Source organism: Sorex fumeus, unplaced genomic scaffold, assembly GCF_029834395.1.
Source record: "Sorex fumeus unplaced genomic scaffold, SorFum_2.1 ptg000072l, whole genome shotgun sequence".
In the NCBI taxonomy this organism is placed as follows: domain Eukaryota; kingdom Metazoa; phylum Chordata; class Mammalia; order Eulipotyphla; family Soricidae; genus Sorex; species Sorex fumeus.
This window is the reverse complement of record NW_026606129.1, coordinates 67,989,853-68,007,455: the sequence shown is the minus strand read 5'-3', so window position 1 is coordinate 68,007,455 and position 17,603 is coordinate 67,989,853. Positions and strand designations below refer to the sequence as shown.

The following is a 17,603-nucleotide window of genomic DNA, read 5'->3' as shown; positions in this document are numbered from 1 at the left end:
CCACACACACTTGGCCATGAGCATTGATTCATTCGAATGCCTAAAATCTTGAATCAGACACTTACACTTGAATAGATGTGGCTCACTGCTGGCAATTTCTATCTTCATCGTCTACATACCAACATCTAACTACGATGAAGAAGAAATTAAGAAATTCTACATGGAGCTGGAGAAGTTCTATAAAGAAGACCACACCTTCTACAAGATCAATGTCAGTGATTTTAATGCCAAGATACAACTGAGAAGATAGCTCAAAGAACTCCACTTTGGGACCCATGGCCTAGAATGGAACGAACAGGGTGAGAGTCTGTCTGAGTTCATCATGTGGACAAAACCATCCTTGGTAACTCACAGTGCCAGAAGGCTGAATCTAAACGTTGGACATGGGAGTCTTCTGGTGGACAGTTTTACAACGAAATAGACCACATCATATTCAATTGACGGTTTTGCCTGACCGATGTCGCTGTTGTTCCAAAATTCCAAACAGGATCAGACTACCGTCTCCTTCGTGCAAGATTCTATTTCATGGAGCGGGGAGAAAAGGCTGCAAAGTTTAAGAAGACAACTCCCAGGACGACCACCAATTGGGAGCTCTTTTGCACAATTGCGGCAACATGGGAAGATGCTGTTGTTGACCACATCAACGAAGAATACAATTGAGTAGTTCAGCACCTCCATGATTGTGCGAGGAATGCCGAGAGAAAACCACAAAAATATGCCTGTCTTTGGAAACTCTCAAGCTCATTTGCCAACGTGGCTTGGCACGAGCCTTGCCTCAGGTAACCACAAGCTAATGTCCAAGCTTGCAAAACAGTTCAGAGAAGCAATAAAGGAAGACCTCAAAGAGAGAAGAGCAGCAGTGCTGGCCGTTGTGGCAGAAGCCATGAAAAATATTCGCAAAGCCCACCTGTCCTTTGCCAACTACAAGACCAAGATGACTGCACTCCAACATCCTGATGGATCTATCGCATCTTCCAGAAGGGCAATGGAGATTATCCATTGATTAACAATATATATAATTTAGAAAAAAGATATCAGAGAGCAAACAAGTTTAATATTACATTTCTATCTTATTTACACACTTGACTTGTTCAAATAACTTTATTTTTGTAGTTGGTGGAAAATGTAATAAAAGAGATACAAATGTCTGTTATCAAGAAAATTCAGATTTCCTATTCTCAAGGAAATTAGCAATATTATCAGGTTTGCTCTCCAGTGCAATTATGCAGGATAATATGCTAATACGGGTTACTTAGTGCTTTAGACAACTGAATCATTTGAGAACTTTTAGAGTAGTTTCTCATAACAAATTCTAATGTAGCTCTTGATTCTTCAAACCCAACAGCAAATTTCAAATCTTCCAGTTACCAATTATTCATTTCCATCACGAAAGCAAACCAGAACCTGGGTAAGAATTAAGCCCTCTTTCCATAGTTCCTTCTATGGGGTATTAATAATTCAGATGTGACAACTTGAAAGTTTAGAGGAATGAACATTTTATTTGTTCTTGCCTTGCTGAAAGTCCTAAAGAAGGAATATTAGGGGCAGAGAGAAGCATATATCTGCTTCTCTGTAAGAAAAAGTACAAGTTATCTGGTGAATCATGTAAGTGCCGCCAGTAGCTGATGAGGTTGAGGTAATGGCTTTGACCTCTCTTGGTGGTTTTCAGTCTCAAACCACTGCTTGGAGTAGGCACCTGGCTAAATTCAAAGCGTTTATATTGACATCTCCACTGTATTGTGCCTCTTGACTGAATACTTCAGAAACTGAAGCTAATCAGTTTAGTCCTGAGATGTAGCTCAGTGGTAGAATGCTTGTTTGGATGGGGGTTTGCTCCCCAGCTTTTGAAAAATAGATAAATTAAAAGAAGGAAAGAAAGAAAGAAAGGAGGAAGGAAGGACGGAAGGAAGGAGAACCAAAAAATATAGCCTATTTTTTTGAGTAAGCAATTTATTCTTAGAAGAATGTGGTAAAACGCCATCTTATATTGAACTGTAAATTTCTTCAATCACACTGTTTTGTTTCGTTTTTAGTGGGTTACACCCAGCGATTCACAGGGGTTAGTCCTATAGGGGACCATATAAGATGCTGGGAATCGAACCCAGGTGGGCTGCATGCAAGGCAAACGCCCTACCCGCTGTGCTATCTCTCCAGCCCCGGTGAATTTAAGTATTTTGACAAATAGAAAAGACATATATTATATTGCTGTGTTTCCTCCCTTTCCTTTGTGGAACTGTCTATATAAAAACAAGATTTAGTTTGTGCAAAGCAGTGTTAGAGTTTGCTTTTCAATAACTCTACTGTGTTTATTAAAAGTTCATTGTTAAATGCTTATGCAACTACTGTATAAGGACATTTGGCATGTCACCTCTACCACAGTTGAGAGCTCCAAACAGTTCAGGAATGTTCGCAAATTAGTCCTCTTTACTTTTCAGTTAATTATTTGATTTTCAGAGTTCACAGATAGGAAGCAGGAGATTGGATGTTTGAGTGGAACATTGTATTGCTTCAGATTAAAGAGAAGATACAGAGAGGAGCGGTGTTTTAAAAAAAAAGATTATGCATGTACCGTGTGACAATCAAGCACATACATGAAACAGAAAAAAAAAGAGAGGGAATGGGAGAAAGAGAGGAAGGAGGAAAGAAAGGAAGGAAGGAAGGAAGGAAGGAAGGAAGGAAGGAAGGAAGGAAGGAAGAGAGGGAGGGAGGGAGGGAGGGAGGGAGGGAGGGAGGGAAGGAGGGAGGGAGGGAGGGAGGGAGGAAGGAAGGAAGGAAATGAAGAAAATACTGTTCCCCAAAGATGCTAAATGGTAGATGGCCACATCCTACACTTTAGAGCACTGATTCTAAACTGGGATTTATTGGTTGTCTCATGTCTCTGGGTTCATATCCTAACCTCATCATTTCAAAGCTCATGGACAAATCTCTTTACTTTTCTAGCTTCATTTCCCTCAGTCATAAAAGCTAGGTCATTTATTTCACTTCAAGGTAATACCTACCTCCTAAGAGTGTTGTGATGATTAAATAAAACAAGGCATATAAATATTCTGGCACACATACCATGGCACCTTCAAGTTAGATATTTCAGGGCCAGAGTGATAGTACAGCAGGTGGGTGATTGCCTTGCTCATGGCTGACCTGGGTTTGATCCCTAGCATCCCACATTCCTAACCCTGGAGTCCCACTAATAGTGATTCCTGAATACAGAGCCTGGAATAAGCTCCAAGCACCACTGGGTGTGGTCCAAAAACCAACCCAGCACCCTCACCCCCCCAAAAAAACCCCAAAGCAATACAAAGTTAAGTATTTCAGGGCTTAGATGATGGCTCACAGGTCAGAAGCACATGTTTTGCATGTAGGGTCCCAAGGTTTAATCTTTGGCACTACATGGTCTCCTGATCACTCAAAACCCAAAACAAAGCAAACCAAAGTTAGGCACCTCGTTGCATTATTTTCACCATCAGAATATATTACCAAACTGATAGCATAAGCAATACAAGTTTAGAACACTAGAATCCCATCCTGCTCGACACCAATACAGCCTGATTCCAAGCGAAATAATCACAAACTCTTTGAAGTAACCAGTCTCCAAATCCCTTGGTTCTAGCCACCAAGTTAATGAATTTTGTCAGTGCATATTTGTAATCATTGCACAAATGTGTTCACTGCACACCACATATAAAGGATGAGTTGAGGTCCTGGGGATTCAAAGTTTGAATGAGATAGATGTTTCAGTTTCACCCTAAAGTTGCTTCTCATCTGGGATTCAGGAACTGGACCAGGTGGTTCAACAGAATAGTCAGAAAGTGCTGGTGTGGTGGTGAGGAAGAGAGTTTGGAAACATCCCTTACAGTTCCTGGAAATTTTTTTTAAGTATTAATTTTTTAAAAAAAAATTTTTATTAGTGAGACATCATGAGGTACAGTTGTAGACTTACAAATTTTTGTGCTTGGGTTTCAATTATACAATGATCAAATACCCATCCCTCCACCAGTGCCCATTTCCCACCACCAGGGATCCCAGTATTCCTCCCACCTCCATCTTCCCCATCCCACCCTACCTCTGTGGCAGGGCATTCCCTTTTGTTCTTTCTCTCTTATTGGGTGTTGTGGTTTGCAAAAGAGGCAATGGGTGACAATCATGTTTGGTCTATAGTCTACTTTCAGCATGCTTCTCCCATCCTGGGAGGATCCTCCCAACACCCTTTATTTGAAATTCCCTTCTCTATCTGAGCTGCCTTTTCCCCTGGCGTGTGTAGCTGGCCTCCAAGCCATGGAGTAAACCTCCTGGTACTTATCTTGGCTATTCTTGGGTGTTAGTCTCCTATTTTGTTACTTTATGTTCCCCAGATGAATGCAATCTTTCTATGTCTATCCCTTTCTTTCTGAGTCATTTCGCTTAACATGATCCTTACCATGTAGTACCACTTGTATGTAAATTTCATGACTTCGTCTAGTTTCTGGAAATTGGAGGTTTCAATTGCTTTGGACCCTGAAGTTTTTTTTTTTTTTTTATGTGCCTGGATAATGTGTTTCTTTATACCTATGTACCTTCAGGGACCTCCTTCCTTTCTTTCCTTTTTTGATTTTTGGACCACATCTGGCAATACTAAGGCTTACTACTGGCGAGCTCAGGGGTTTATCTGGGGTGCCAGGGATTGAACCTGGCTTGGCTGCATGCAGGGCAAGCACTTTACTGACTGTACTATCTCTCCAGCAGAGGGACCCCTTCTTTTCAAAATGTGAAGTGTGCTGAATTTCAAACCCTTTCCCTTTCTTAGCTCCAGGGATAGCTGGCATCCTGGAGAAGGAACAAGCAGGAATTGTGAAATGGTTCTCTCACCCATCCATGAACTCACTCAAGCAGTTGGGAGTGAGAGTGGAATAGAAGGAAAGGAACCATAGATTCTAGGTAGGTGGGCCCCAAATCAGAATGGTACAGTATGGAGCAGGAAGTGAGTCAACACAAAAAATCAAGTTTATTAGTTATTAGTAGGGGGCGAGTTGTACCTCTATTCTTCTGTGAAAACATGCATTTTGGGCAGGAGGATTCATTCAATAAAAACTTGAGTGTTACAGGCTACTATCTTTCTGGGAACTGGAAATATACTCCTAAATAAATCATCCTTCCAGAGTCCTTCGCTGGCCTGCAATGTAGCTTAGTGGTAGGGTACTGAGGATTGATGCCCCCCACCCCCCAAACACACACAAAGGAACAAAGTTCCATACCTTCCTGAATCTTATATTTAACGGGGCCATAGATTTATTCTTCAAAGGGACTGTGGTGCAAAACAGTTGCTCAAGAAACATGTTAGTTAAGCTGCCAAATAATAAAAACATAAAAGCAAAACAGAAAGAAAAGATACTGATCAAACCTGTGGTCCTGTAAGTTGTGTACAAGAACTTTAGGGCACCTTAAAAATCCAGATGAGAGGATAGGGAAATGGCACGGATGGCTTGGGTGCATGTGGGAACCCCAGGTTTGATCCCTGTAACTCTTACCCCGGAACACCACAGGAAGTGACTCCCTTTACCTCCATCACACACCCCAGCACCACAGGGTGTGGCCCCCAAACAAAGTGCAGATGAGTGTGGAGGTGCCTCTGTGGCAGTGTGCAAGGGAGTCCAGGTTCCAGCACCCCAAGAGTCCATCCCTGGAATTGTGTCTGCGTGCATTCATGTTAAAGCTGGAAATGTATATTATGAAGATCCCATCTCTCTCTCTCTCTCAACGGTGAGAAACAGTTAAAAGCTTTCATGTCTGAGTTTCAGTCATACAATGATCAACACCCACCCCTCCACCAGTGCACATTCTCCACCACCAATGTCCCCAGTGTTAACCCCCCACTTTCCAACCCTCCCCTTGCCCCTCACTTTCCAACCTTCCACCACGGACAATTTCTCCCATACTCTCTCTCTACTTTTGGATACCACTCTTGAAGCAAACTAACTGCTTCTGAGAAAAGTCCCAGGCCATGGAAGTTTCCTTCATCAGAAGAGCCATGAAAAATTGGTCATTTCCTTCTGACAAATAGCACAGGGATTCTCAGTTCTGCATCTCCCAGGAGAGAAGCATCCACATTCTCCCCTTCTTTTAACAACTCAGAAATACGTCAATGAAAGCCAAACATATTTGAAGCTCTTAGGAAGGAGGGGTGAATAAAAAAACATCATCTAAATGATGGTGGGGCAGGGGGGATTTGAACCAAGGGTCTCCAGGCATGCAAGGCACCTGCTCTATCCTTAACCATCCCCCCCCCCCCACTTCCCACCACATTTTTTTTTTAATCACAGTCGCTTCTCTAGTCGCTTCTCTTTTCAACAACAACCCCGGGCACTTTACACATGTTTCCCCATTAACAACCGGAGAAACTTCGGAAGTGTCATCAAACCCTTTGAACAGTGGGAGAAACGTCACGGGGTTTGCTCGGAGCCACGTGGAGGAAACTCGCCCCCAAAGCCCGGCTCCCAACTCCGACCACCCTATGACTAGGGGCTGCTCTCCAGCACCTTCCACCGATCTTCGTGAGCACTTGGGCTCTCAACCAGAAACGAGCCGTCAAGCTACAGATCACCGAGGAAAGAACTTCTTGGGCGACTCCGGGCCAGCGTGACGCGGGGAGGCTGCGGAGCGGGCAGATTCGGGGCTGCCTCGTTAGGTCCGCAGCCGCCTCGCGCGTCCCGCAACTTCCCGGGCCGAGGCGGCGGCGACCCCCGGGCGGCGGATTCCGAGCCCTGCGGCTGCGCTCACGCCCCTCGGGCGACCCTGCGCGGGTGCGGGTCCCGGTCTCGGGCGACCCTCACCTGCTGGCCCGAGGGCGGTCCGAGGCTTCCCGGCTCCGCCCTGGGCTCGGGCGCGGGGCACCCGGCTGCCCCCCAACTCGGCTGCAAGGGCGTTTAAAAAGAAGCCGATTCCTCCGGGTCCCAGCCCTGGAGCCCTCGGGAGCCGCCCGGAGCCTCCCCCGCGCCCCCAAAGTCGGCTCCCAAGTTGAAGGGGCGGGTGCGCGCGTGTGTGCCAGCGAGCGTGTGCGCGTGCGGGCGCGCGCGATGCCCGTTCGGGGGCGGGGTGGGCGCGCGGCAGGGAGCGTCCAGCGACCTTCCTTCCCCCCAGGGTCCCTGCCCCGGCTGACCCCGCCGCAGGCCGAGCCCCCGCGGGGAGCCGGCGCGCGTCTGCGGGCCGCCGAGGGGGACGCAGCGGGAGGCGGGGGACCAGACGGCCGCGCTGACCGACAGGCTGGCCAGCCACTGGCCGAGGCGGCTCGAGGCTTGCGCGTGGGCGCGTGCGTGAGTGCGTGCGCCGGGCAGAGTGAGCCCCCAGCCCCACCTGTTTGAAGTGTCTGTTTTTAAAATAACCGAAGCCGTTCCTATTTCAAAACTTGCCAGCCACTTCAGTGTGTTACAGCGCGTGCGCGTCCCCCTCCCGGCAAAGGGATTTATTCCCCGGGCGGACAATGAAAGACAGGGAGGGGTCAGGGGGCTCCGAGGGGGCGAAGCGGCCCCTCGCCGGTCGGTTCTAGGACCCAGCGGGAAGCGCGCTGGAATCTCGCCCTCCGGGAGGGGGTGGGGCGGGCCGGCCGGCGGGGCCGCGGGGCGCATGCGCGCGCGTCCGCTCGGCCGGCCGCTGGCCTCCGCGGCGCGGAGTCGGATGAACTGTAACAAAACAAGCGGATTCTTTGTATCGGCTTAAAGGGGCCGCGGGCTCTCCCCTCGCTCCTGCCCCCGCCGCCGAGCGCGCCCGGCGGCCGCGTCTCCCGGGCTCCCAGCCACCGGCTGGAGGGGTCTCCTCGCCCTCTGAGGCCGGGGACCGACGGCAGGCGGAGGAGGGGGCGCCGCGTCCCTGCGAGGCCGGAGAGGAGGGGGAAATCAGCGGCGCCGGCGGCGCAGAGTGGACTCTGGTCCCGGAGGGCACGGTCGGGCGCCGCGACGTGGACGAGAGCGCCGGGATGCAAGCGAGGCTCGCCGGCGCCCGTGCGGGGCTCGCGGGGACGCCCGGAAAGTTTCTTCTGTGATGGCTTGAGCGCGCGAGGGCGTGCGGGGGAGCGAGGCTGCCAAGTTCCTTCCTCCGCGGCATTGCTGGGGTGGCGGCGGCGCGGGGGGCGGGAGCTGTCTCCCCCCTGAACCCGTGGATGCTTGGGGTTCTTTTTTGCCTGGGGGGCACCTGCCTGACCTCCGGCCGTTCTTTCTTCTGCGGGGAGGGGGAGGAGGGGTGCGGCTCGTCATGTCGAAAGTGATCCAGAGGAAGAACCACTGGACTAGCAAGGTTCGCGAGTGCACGGTGCAGAGGGGACCCCTGGGCGAGCTGGGGGTGACCGTGCTGGGGGGCGCGGAGAACGGGGAGTTTCCGTACGTCGGAGCGGTGGCGGCGGGGCTTCCCGGAGGCAGCGGGGGCCCGAAGCTGGGCGAAGGAGAGCTGCTGCTGGAGGTGCAGGGCGTTCGGGTGTCGGGCTTGCCTCGCTACGACGTGCTGGGGGTCATCGACAGCTGCAAGGAGGCCGTCACCTTCAAGGCCGTCAGACAAGGTAAGACGGGACGCGGCCCGGGAGGCGCCCCAGGAAGGGGCAGCGGCGGCAGGGCCCCCCTCCCCTCCGTTTCCCGCCCGTTTTCCCGCTTTCCTTGGCTCTGCGCCGCTCGGAGGGGAAGTTGAGGCCGAGCGCCCGCGGTGGTGCAGTACGCAAAGTTGTTGTGCGGCGGGGAGGCGTTTGCCCACCTGCCTGGGGCCGAGGGGGCGGCGTGTGCCAGCCGGGAGACGTTTTCCAGGCCCGATGTGCCAACCTGTTATCTCAGCCGCCAGGAGCCGCGCACGCAGCTTTGCCCAGATCTGGGGGAGAGTTGGGGAACTGAGGCAGGGGGCCAGGTGAACGCTCGCTCTCTCCTGGCGCCCTGGGGGGACGCCGGCAGCTGCTGCCTTCTTTAGCCAACTTGCTTTGTTTCTGGATCTGGAGAGTGGGCTTGGGCGAGGAGCGTCGTTGGCCTTCCTCCAGGCGAACACCGGCGTCAGCCCGCACCCCTCCAGGTGGGCCGGGGGATGAGCGCGTGGCCGTGCCCTAGCCTGTCTCCTGGGGCTCCTGGGTTCTCTGCACAGCTGGATGACGCACGGCTCCCCGGACGCCGGGGCAGGGAGATGGGTCATTTCTAGCGCGAAGGTATCCCAAGTTTACCCAAACCCCCCAAACCCCGCCCCCCGCCCCGCCCCGCAGTCACTGGTAATGAGACTGTTGTATTTGCACTGTCTCCTTCCAAGTCATAATTTGACTTGTAATAAACCCCAGCGAACAGATAAGGAAATTGAAACAGACAGTAAGTTACTTGCCCAAGGTCACGCAGATAATCAGAAGTGAGAGTTTGAGTCTTGCCTCCAGAGACTGGGAGGAGAGAGAGGTGTTGGGAAATGACCCTAGGGACCAGGCCCGCTGGGGAGAAGAAAGTGGAAGCAGATTCTTCCCGCTCATGCCTATAGGGGGAGGGGGGGGGGAGGCGAGGACCTCTTCCTAAAAGAGCTGTATCTCAGCGGGTGAGGGAGGTGGGGGTTCCTTTACATCTCAGTTTGGTGCTGCAAGAGACTGGCCCGTGATGGTCCAAAGAGGCGGGATTTTCTGAAAGGGGTCCCTTGCAGGAGTAAAGCCACGAGGCCAATTGCAGCGCCACCCCCACCCCCAAGCATTAAAGGAGGTGGCAAAGTTGAGCGTGGTGAAAAGTTACCATATGTGCGGGCTGGCCAGGAAGGGTGAGCAGCAGCTGGAGGAATGTGTCGAAGGAAAGGAGGACTGCGCAAGTTGAGTTGGTCCTCTCTTAGAACATGCCTATTCCAGATGAGGAGGAGGAAGGAGGGGTGGGCGGGTGGGGTGGTTGTTGGAAGTCCCTTTTGGATGCTTTAGGAGCAGAGGGGTTGACAGTTAGGAATGTTGCTTCCACTCATGACCCTGTCCTCCACTTAGACTCCTCTTCCAAGAAGCCCTCCAGCATCTTTCTTCCCTGGAAGAGCAAATCCTTCCTCCTTCGGGCTCCACTAAATGTGTACTTTGTTCCCTTCCCCCCACCCTTGCTCCGAACAGTGAATTATCACCCCTCTACTCTGATAAGACAGTAAACTCTTTAAGGCAGGCAGCCCCTCCTCTCACTTCTTCATTGCACATGTGCCCAGGCATTGCTTCAGGTCCAGCAGTTTGCGTCACCTGAGAATGTGACCACGGCTGTAAACTTGCTTTTTCTATTCGTTTTGGGGCCACACCCAATGGTTCTTGGGTGTTACTCCTGGCATAGTGCTCAGGGTTTGGTCCCCAGCAGTGCCTGAGGGGCGGGTGGGGTGGGGGGGCATCAGTTCTGGAATCAGTCCAGCCCTTCCACAAGCAAAACGTGCCCTCCCCCCCTTGAACCCTCTCTCTTGCTCCTAAACTGGCTTTCTTGCGGATATTACATATGCCGATAGGTGGAAAATAGACAGAACAGGACCTGGCACACAGTAGGTGTTCAGCAAAGATGGGCTGTTAATATTGAATTAACTAGAATTGGAGCAGTGATTTAATTCTAAGCTTGCTGAGCTTTTAGTGTTAACAGCGTGGTTTATAAATTTAATTCCAGAGCCGTAGTAGAGCAGGTAGGAAGGGACCTTGGCTTGCATGTGGCCGGCCCAGGTTCAGTGGCCCCATGTGCTCTCTCCAGCACTGCCAGGACTGACTCCTGAGCACAGAGTCAGGATTTGTAAGCCCTGATCACAGGGGCACCCCCCTCTCCCACACCTCCAAAAGAGAAAAATAGTAAAACTTTGAATGCAATTTCATCTGTTATTAGATCAGATAGAGATGTAGGGAGACGTTAAGACATTTGATTGGGGTTGGGGTGGGGGGTGGAAAGATAGTATAGCAGTTTGGGCACTTGCCTTTCATACAGCTGACCCAAGCCTGATCCCTTGCACCCCATATGGTCCCCCAAATCCCACCATAAGTGATTTCTGAGTAAGCCCTGAGAACTACTGGGGGTGGCCCTAGAAAAGAAGACAGAAAGTGAAAAAGCCAGTTGATGGGAGCAGTCTCAGTCCTGGCCTGGCAACTCTGGAGAAAAAACTGGCGGAAAGACGGGTTGAAACGCTTGCTCACCTCTGGCTCTGTAGGCATCTAATGAGTCCTCTATGTTTGGGGCCTGTCTTCGCTGTGCAGGACACTGCAAGTGGCAGAAGCACCTCCTCCAGCAGCTCTCAGAGGATGGAGTCGTTTTCCAGGATGTAGTTTCCGACTCTTAGAACTTAGGGTGGACTGGTCAAGTGAAATGGGTCTGCAGTGAGACCCTCTGGGATGGAAGGAAACTGGTATTTCTCCACCCAGAAATGCTCTGGATGCTGCACAGGTGACTGTGCAGGTGGACGTAAGCAAATCTGCCTGTTTTATGAGATCCAGTAAAGACATGAATGGGGACACTCAAATGTGCTGGAACTCCCCCTCCAGTCCCCCGGAAGCTAGCTGCTCTTCTGTGAACCCACTTAGCTTTTCTAGTCTCTTGATTCCAGTGAAGATGCCCCTCGAAAGCATTCCCCCAGTCTTCTGTAGATATTGTGTGGGGAATGTAATTTCAGTTGTCTGACAGATGTGTTCTGACAGTGTATTCATTATCTGTATTTCAGTCATGTCAGGTAGACTTATACTTGGAGAAGGAAAATGTGACTTTTGTCTTGTCTGCTCCCTGGCTGGCCACTCCCAGGGACTCAGGTCACTCTGTGTGCCATCTGTATGGAAATGTCACGGTCTTCTTGTGGGAGAAAATCCTGCTGTTTCTATTTCATGGCAGTTCTCTGGAAAGATGCATAGACCAAAATAGTCTGTAGCAAATGGTATTATACGGAGCAGGAATGAATTATGAAGAAATCAAGTCACACGGATTTACCAGGTTGGAGTTAGTTCATTTGAGACGAAGGCTATCACAAACTGCCCAATAAAATTATTGTATGCACTACATAAAATGTTATTTAATACATAACAAAGCATGTTGATATAACTTACCAGTATACATTTACCTATAGTAAAATAATCTTGTGAATTTTGACAAATATATACACTCATGTGCATTTTAATCCAGATCAGATCAGAGATCTGGGTACAGTGGATAAGGGGCTTGCCTTGCACACAGCCCACCCAGGTTCAACCCCTGGCCCCACATGGGGTCCTCCAGAGCCCTGTCAGGGAATCTCTGAGTACAGAATTAAGAGTAAGTGCGAAAAAAATCTCTTTTATTCATTCCTGAATCTGTTCTTTTTTTTAAAAAAACATTTTTTAAAGATTATTTTTATAAAGTTGTTCACAATAATTTATTATATTCATTATTCTAACACCAGTCCCACGTCCATTACACCTTCTCACCACCATTATTTCAAAATTTTCCACTGCCACCCAAGCCTGCCTCAAAGACAGATCCTAAATAATTTACTTTGTATTGCTTGCTATAATAATCTGCTAAAAAACGATCCAAAAAGTTTGCTTAGAGGAAAGTGTGTGAAGATTATATCCACCTTGGAATTTGATTGAGATTGGTTGCCTTCTCTGTTACACTCCACCCAATGTGGTATGCTGCTCCTGGTACATTAGTGGCGTAGAGTATGAGATGTTGCTCCAGGAATTCTAAAATTTTAAATAGGGTGATAAAGCTGGAGTTAAATTTTTAACTGGGTGATGACTTTGGGGTCTGGAGACAACTCTGTAGTTTGTTGCTCTCTTCTGAGATTTATTTATGATTCTCTGAATCCTGGCCATTAATGAGCTTGTATGATGCCAGAGGCAGTTCGTGGGCATAACTGCCAGGCTCCCAGGAGAACAGGGAGGTGAGGGAAAGTCACCCATTCCTGAATCCGTGCAAGCCCGGAGATTTCGGTCACAAAACCTGCATACCTGAGTTTTTCAGCAGATTCATTCTCATGCATGAGGGGCCCATCCTGAGTCTTGTGGAGATCGGCCATGAGCAGGTGGTGATTGAGTTCTGGAGGTTTTCAGCTGCTGGGGCTCTGTTGGGGTGGGTGCAAAATTTAAAAAAAGTCTTAACCCAGATCAAAATATAGAACATTTCTGTCACCCTGGAGATTTCCTATCATGATACTTTACAGTCAATTCCCCTCCCTTCCCTAGAGGTTGATTTGTTTCTTACAATGGATTAGTTTTATATCTATTCTTAAACTTCATGTAAATAAAGTAATGCAGGATGTGCTCTTTTTTTTTTCACTCCACAATATGTTTTGGAGATTTCATGTCATTATGTATATGATTGTCTTTTTTATTGTTGAGTAGTATTCCATTGTATGTATCTATCAGTTTTGTCTTTTTGGTCTTGTTTGACTCATTTTTAGCACAGCAGGTAGGGTGTTTGTCTTGCTTGCAGCCAACATAGCTGGAGCTTCATTCCTCCACCCCTCTCAGAGAGCCCGGCAAGCTATCAAGAGTATCTCGCCCGCACTGCAAAGCCTGGCAAGCTACCCGTGACGTATTCGATATGCCAAACACAGTAACAAGTGTTACAATGGAGATGTTACTGGGTCTGCTCAAGCAAATCCATGAGCAATGAGAGGACAGTGACAGTGACAGCTGTGAAAAATGTTCCAGTAGTTCCATATTCTTGCCAGTCTTTAATCTTTTTTTTGTGTGTGTGGGTATAGGGGGAAGGTGAGAGGATCACACCTGGCAATGCTCAGAGATTACTCCTGGTTCTGCACTCAGGAGTTATTCTGACAGTTCATGGGAGACCGTATGGGTTACTGGCATTGAACTGGGTCAGTTGTGTGCAAAGCATGCACCCTACTCCCTGTACGATCTCTCCAGCCCCATCAATCTTTAATCTCGTGTATATTTTATAATCTAGCTCTTTTCACATTTGTGGGAAAAGGAAAAAGGGAATGAAGGAAACAGTGGTTTGGGGCATCATCCTATTTTTTATTGAGCATCTGCCGTAGAATGATCCATTTGCTAAGCTGGTGCTTTATGGTCATTTTGTGCTACAGTGCACAGGACTGGTCTCTTAGAAACTTTGGTGGCTTTTTTAAAGGCCATATGAGTGGGTCAAGTAGAGTTCAGTACAGCTATGTTGGAGTCCGAAACTCATGCTCCTAACTCTTGAATCATTGAGTCATAAAGTGGGGGTCCTCGGCCCAGTGGCAGCTTCATATGGGAACTGGTTAGATATGCAAATTCCAGGGGCTTATCCTGTGGCCTGCTCATGCCCAAAGTAGGTGGGGATGGGCATGTACTGGGGAGAGAGTGGAGCTGTGGGGGTGTTTCAATAATCCCTCAGGTGATCGCTGTGCTTGTTCAAGTTTTGAACCACTGCCCTAGGCTATACAGTGACATGGAGACTGTGACATCCAGTGACAGATTGCATTTGGTTACAAAACAAGCTCCTGGGACTAGTGTGATCATCTCCTGCAGTCTCCAGCAAGTCACTCCTTTGGGTCTAAGTTTCTTTATGCCTGAAATAAGTAAATGAGGGTATACATTCGGGTATTGTACTGTGGTAAGAAGATGTTTTTTTTTTTTTTCTGGAGTTCTATGAATAACCCAGACTCCAAAGGGTTTTAAATGGAGCGATTGTAGTTTCCCAAATGGGTATATTATAGGTCATGCTGGCACATTTTTGTAGGTGAGTTCTGTGGTTTTGCAAATTACCTAGGAACCTAACCGGTTCCTCCACTTTTTTTTTTTTTAAGACAGAATGAAACAATAAATAAGAATTTAAAAGCCACAGCATCCTCACCAGATCTTTCCTTTTACTCTTATGAGCGAATTAGTTCCACAACCAGTGCCATATAGTTATCTGACCTTTTTTTTTGGGGGGGGGGGGGTGTTAGGTAGGTTTTTATTTCCACCAATCAGAATAGATTACTGCTATTTTGTTACAAAATGATACTGTTGTTATTCTAAAACAGAGGACCTTATCTTTGTTCCCTTTCTGTGAATTCCTGCTTTAGGATTCCCCTGGCTGGCTACAACTGGGGCCTCTCTGGATTGCCTGCAGAGGACCCATCCTTCATGCAATGGTGGCTGCTAAAATATTTAACAACCAGCTCTGGTAGAAGGGAAATCCCAGTTTGTAGCGTGACTGCAGTTGGGAAGAGATGCCTATCATTGGTTCGCCCCACCAAGTATGAGCTTGTCCCAGCAACCTGGAATCATATGCTCTCTCTTCATTTGTGTTGCCCGTCATCATGATCACCTCCTCCCAAATCCACGAAATCTTCTGCTTTACTGTTTCTGTCCCCTGACATGTGAAAACCAGGATAATTTTCTTTGCTCTTTTTTTTTGCTTTTGCTTTTTGGGTCACACCTGGCGATGTACAGGGTTACTTCTGGCTCTGCACTCAGGAATTACTCCTGGCAGTGCTTGGAGGAGCATTTGGGATGCTGGGGATCAAACCTGGGTCATCGGCGTGCAAGACAAATGCCAAATGTGCTGTGCTCAGTACATGTTCCGGAGGTTGAAAGAGTTTTCTGTTGTCGTGCAGTTGTGTTCACCTTGTCACCCTCTCTTTCCCCTTTCATCTTCTCTCTTTTCGGACCTTGTTATGTTCATTTTTCTCATTACAGATCTTCCAGGTAGTTGATTGTAAGAATTTATGCCCAGATAGAAAGAAATGATTGGCAAGGATTAATGAATCCTACTTAAGTTTTCCTACCTGTTGACTCTCAAGGAGTTTAAGAGGTGACATTTCACTTGTTCAAAGACTAATGAATTATACTCGGGTTTCCTACCTGGAGTTTCACTGTCACTGTCACCCCATTGTTCATCAATTTGCTCGAGTGGACCCAGTAACATCTCCATCATGAGACTTCCTGTTACTGTGTTTGGCATATGGAAGACATCACGGGTAGCTTGCCAGGCTTTGCCGGGTGGGCAAGATACTCTCGGTACCTTGCCGGGCTCTCTGATAAGGGTGGACGAATCGAACTCGGGTCGGCCATGTTGGTTGTGTGCAAGGCAAACGCCCTACCGCTGTGCTATTGCTCCAGCCCAACCTGGAGTTTAAGAGTTGAAATTTCATTTGTCCAAAGGCAGGGTTGACGAGGGGCTTTCTGTTTGCTATTGATGTGGGACCTGCTCTGTGTCAGCATCTGCAAGAATGGCACTTTACCTCTGTTTTCTTGTAGCAATGAACCTGTGTACAATTTTTCCAGCTAACAGCGAATCAGATCTTGGTGACAAGAAACAGTCTGACTTATGTCTTCTCTTGCCCTTAAATTGTGATTTGTGTTTATGTCTTTTTTTTTTTAACTTAAACTTTGTCAACATTCAATCTGCTTTTGTTCTTAGTGCCTGAAGACCACTTGCTAAAAGATATTTTTAGGTTGCACTACGGAACATTCCACAACTTTTACAAAAAGTAATGCAAGGACAGGCACCCCAAGTTGTCCATTGTTTGCAGTGGCCACACTTTGCCACTGGCTGTTTAATTTAAAAATAGATGACTTGACCTTATGATGCACTGGCATACAGTCAGCTCACTGCATTCGTTGGTATTCATTACCCAACTAGTTTCAGATGGCAGAATTGATGATATCCACCGAGGGGAATTAGTGGTTTATAAGAGAAAACATTCTGACATCTTCTTACCACAGGGGTTTACATGAAGGATGTTGCTTTATAAACGATGGTTATTTAATACAAAACACCAGTTTCTGATGGTAGTGGCCCCTTTCTTGAGTTTGTATATATGGGTAACAGAATATACTGATTTTGTATACACTGAGAATAAAGGCTGTCAAATTCGTTAAGGACTGACATTCAACTCCTAAAGAAAGTAGGTTATTGCCTTCCTGCCTGTCTTTAGGCAGGTCCTCTGTGAGATCTGTAACCTTGAGGAATCCCCACAAACACTGGAGCTTTGCTGTACTGTTCCCCTATGGCTGTCTGCATTGATGGAGTGTTTCTTTGTGGCTTTGTTGTGTTGTTGCTATAGCTGAATCCCCAGATGTCAGGGACATAACTATCATATTAGCTTTTGTTTTATATTGTGGCATCCTGTGGCGGGTCCATGGTGTTTGGGATGACAACTTTCTTGAAGAAGTGCAGCCAAATTAGAAAATGTAATTGGAACATTGTCTTTATGATTGAATAATAACCTTTTAGAGCCAAGTAATTAAATAATGGAGTGGTCCATTCTCTGTGATCATTTCTATAGTCCCTACTTTGTAGTGAAGGTCAAAGTCTCTCAGTAACACTCCCCCTCCCCCGCACCGATCTGGCCCATGACCATCCTCCTCTCTCTCTGACTGGTGCCTGCTTATTCTCTGGGTAGATATCTACAGGTCTTGAGCCCTCAAGAGCTTCATGTCTTTCTCAGTCACATTTTCTCTGAACACATTACTAAATACTTTGCACTGCTACTTGTCATTCCCTCTTTCCTTTTTCTTTAAGAAAAAAGTTAATTTTTCTTTATAGTCATGGCAGCGCCTGGCAAGTTCCCCGTGGCGTATTTGATATGCCAAAAACAGTAACAAGTCTCACAATGGAGACGTTACTGGTGCACGCTTGAGCAAATTGATGAGCAATGGGAAGACAGTGCTACAGTGCAGTGACAGCACATAGATAATATCCTGGGTAAGTTAGAGCCCAGGAGTCTGAAACCCAGGGGGAGAGAGC

The 17,603-nt window shown here is 47.9% G+C and overlaps 1 protein-coding gene across 12 annotated transcripts in view; it reads left to right on the top strand.

Moving 5' to 3' along the window:
- Window positions 1–8,217: 8,217 nt before the first annotated feature.
- The window catches only part of MAGI1 (membrane associated guanylate kinase, WW and PDZ domain containing 1), a 782,434-nt gene continuing 773,048 nt past the window's right edge, over window positions 8,218–17,603 (top strand). For all 12 annotated transcript variants that reach the window (XM_056129863.1, XM_056129871.1, XM_056129870.1 and 9 more), the window contains exon 1: window positions 8,218–8,518. In XM_056129863.1, coding sequence (XP_055985838.1) covers window positions 8,218–8,518 — 301 coding nt within the window. The remainder of the gene's footprint in view (window positions 8,519–17,603) is intronic.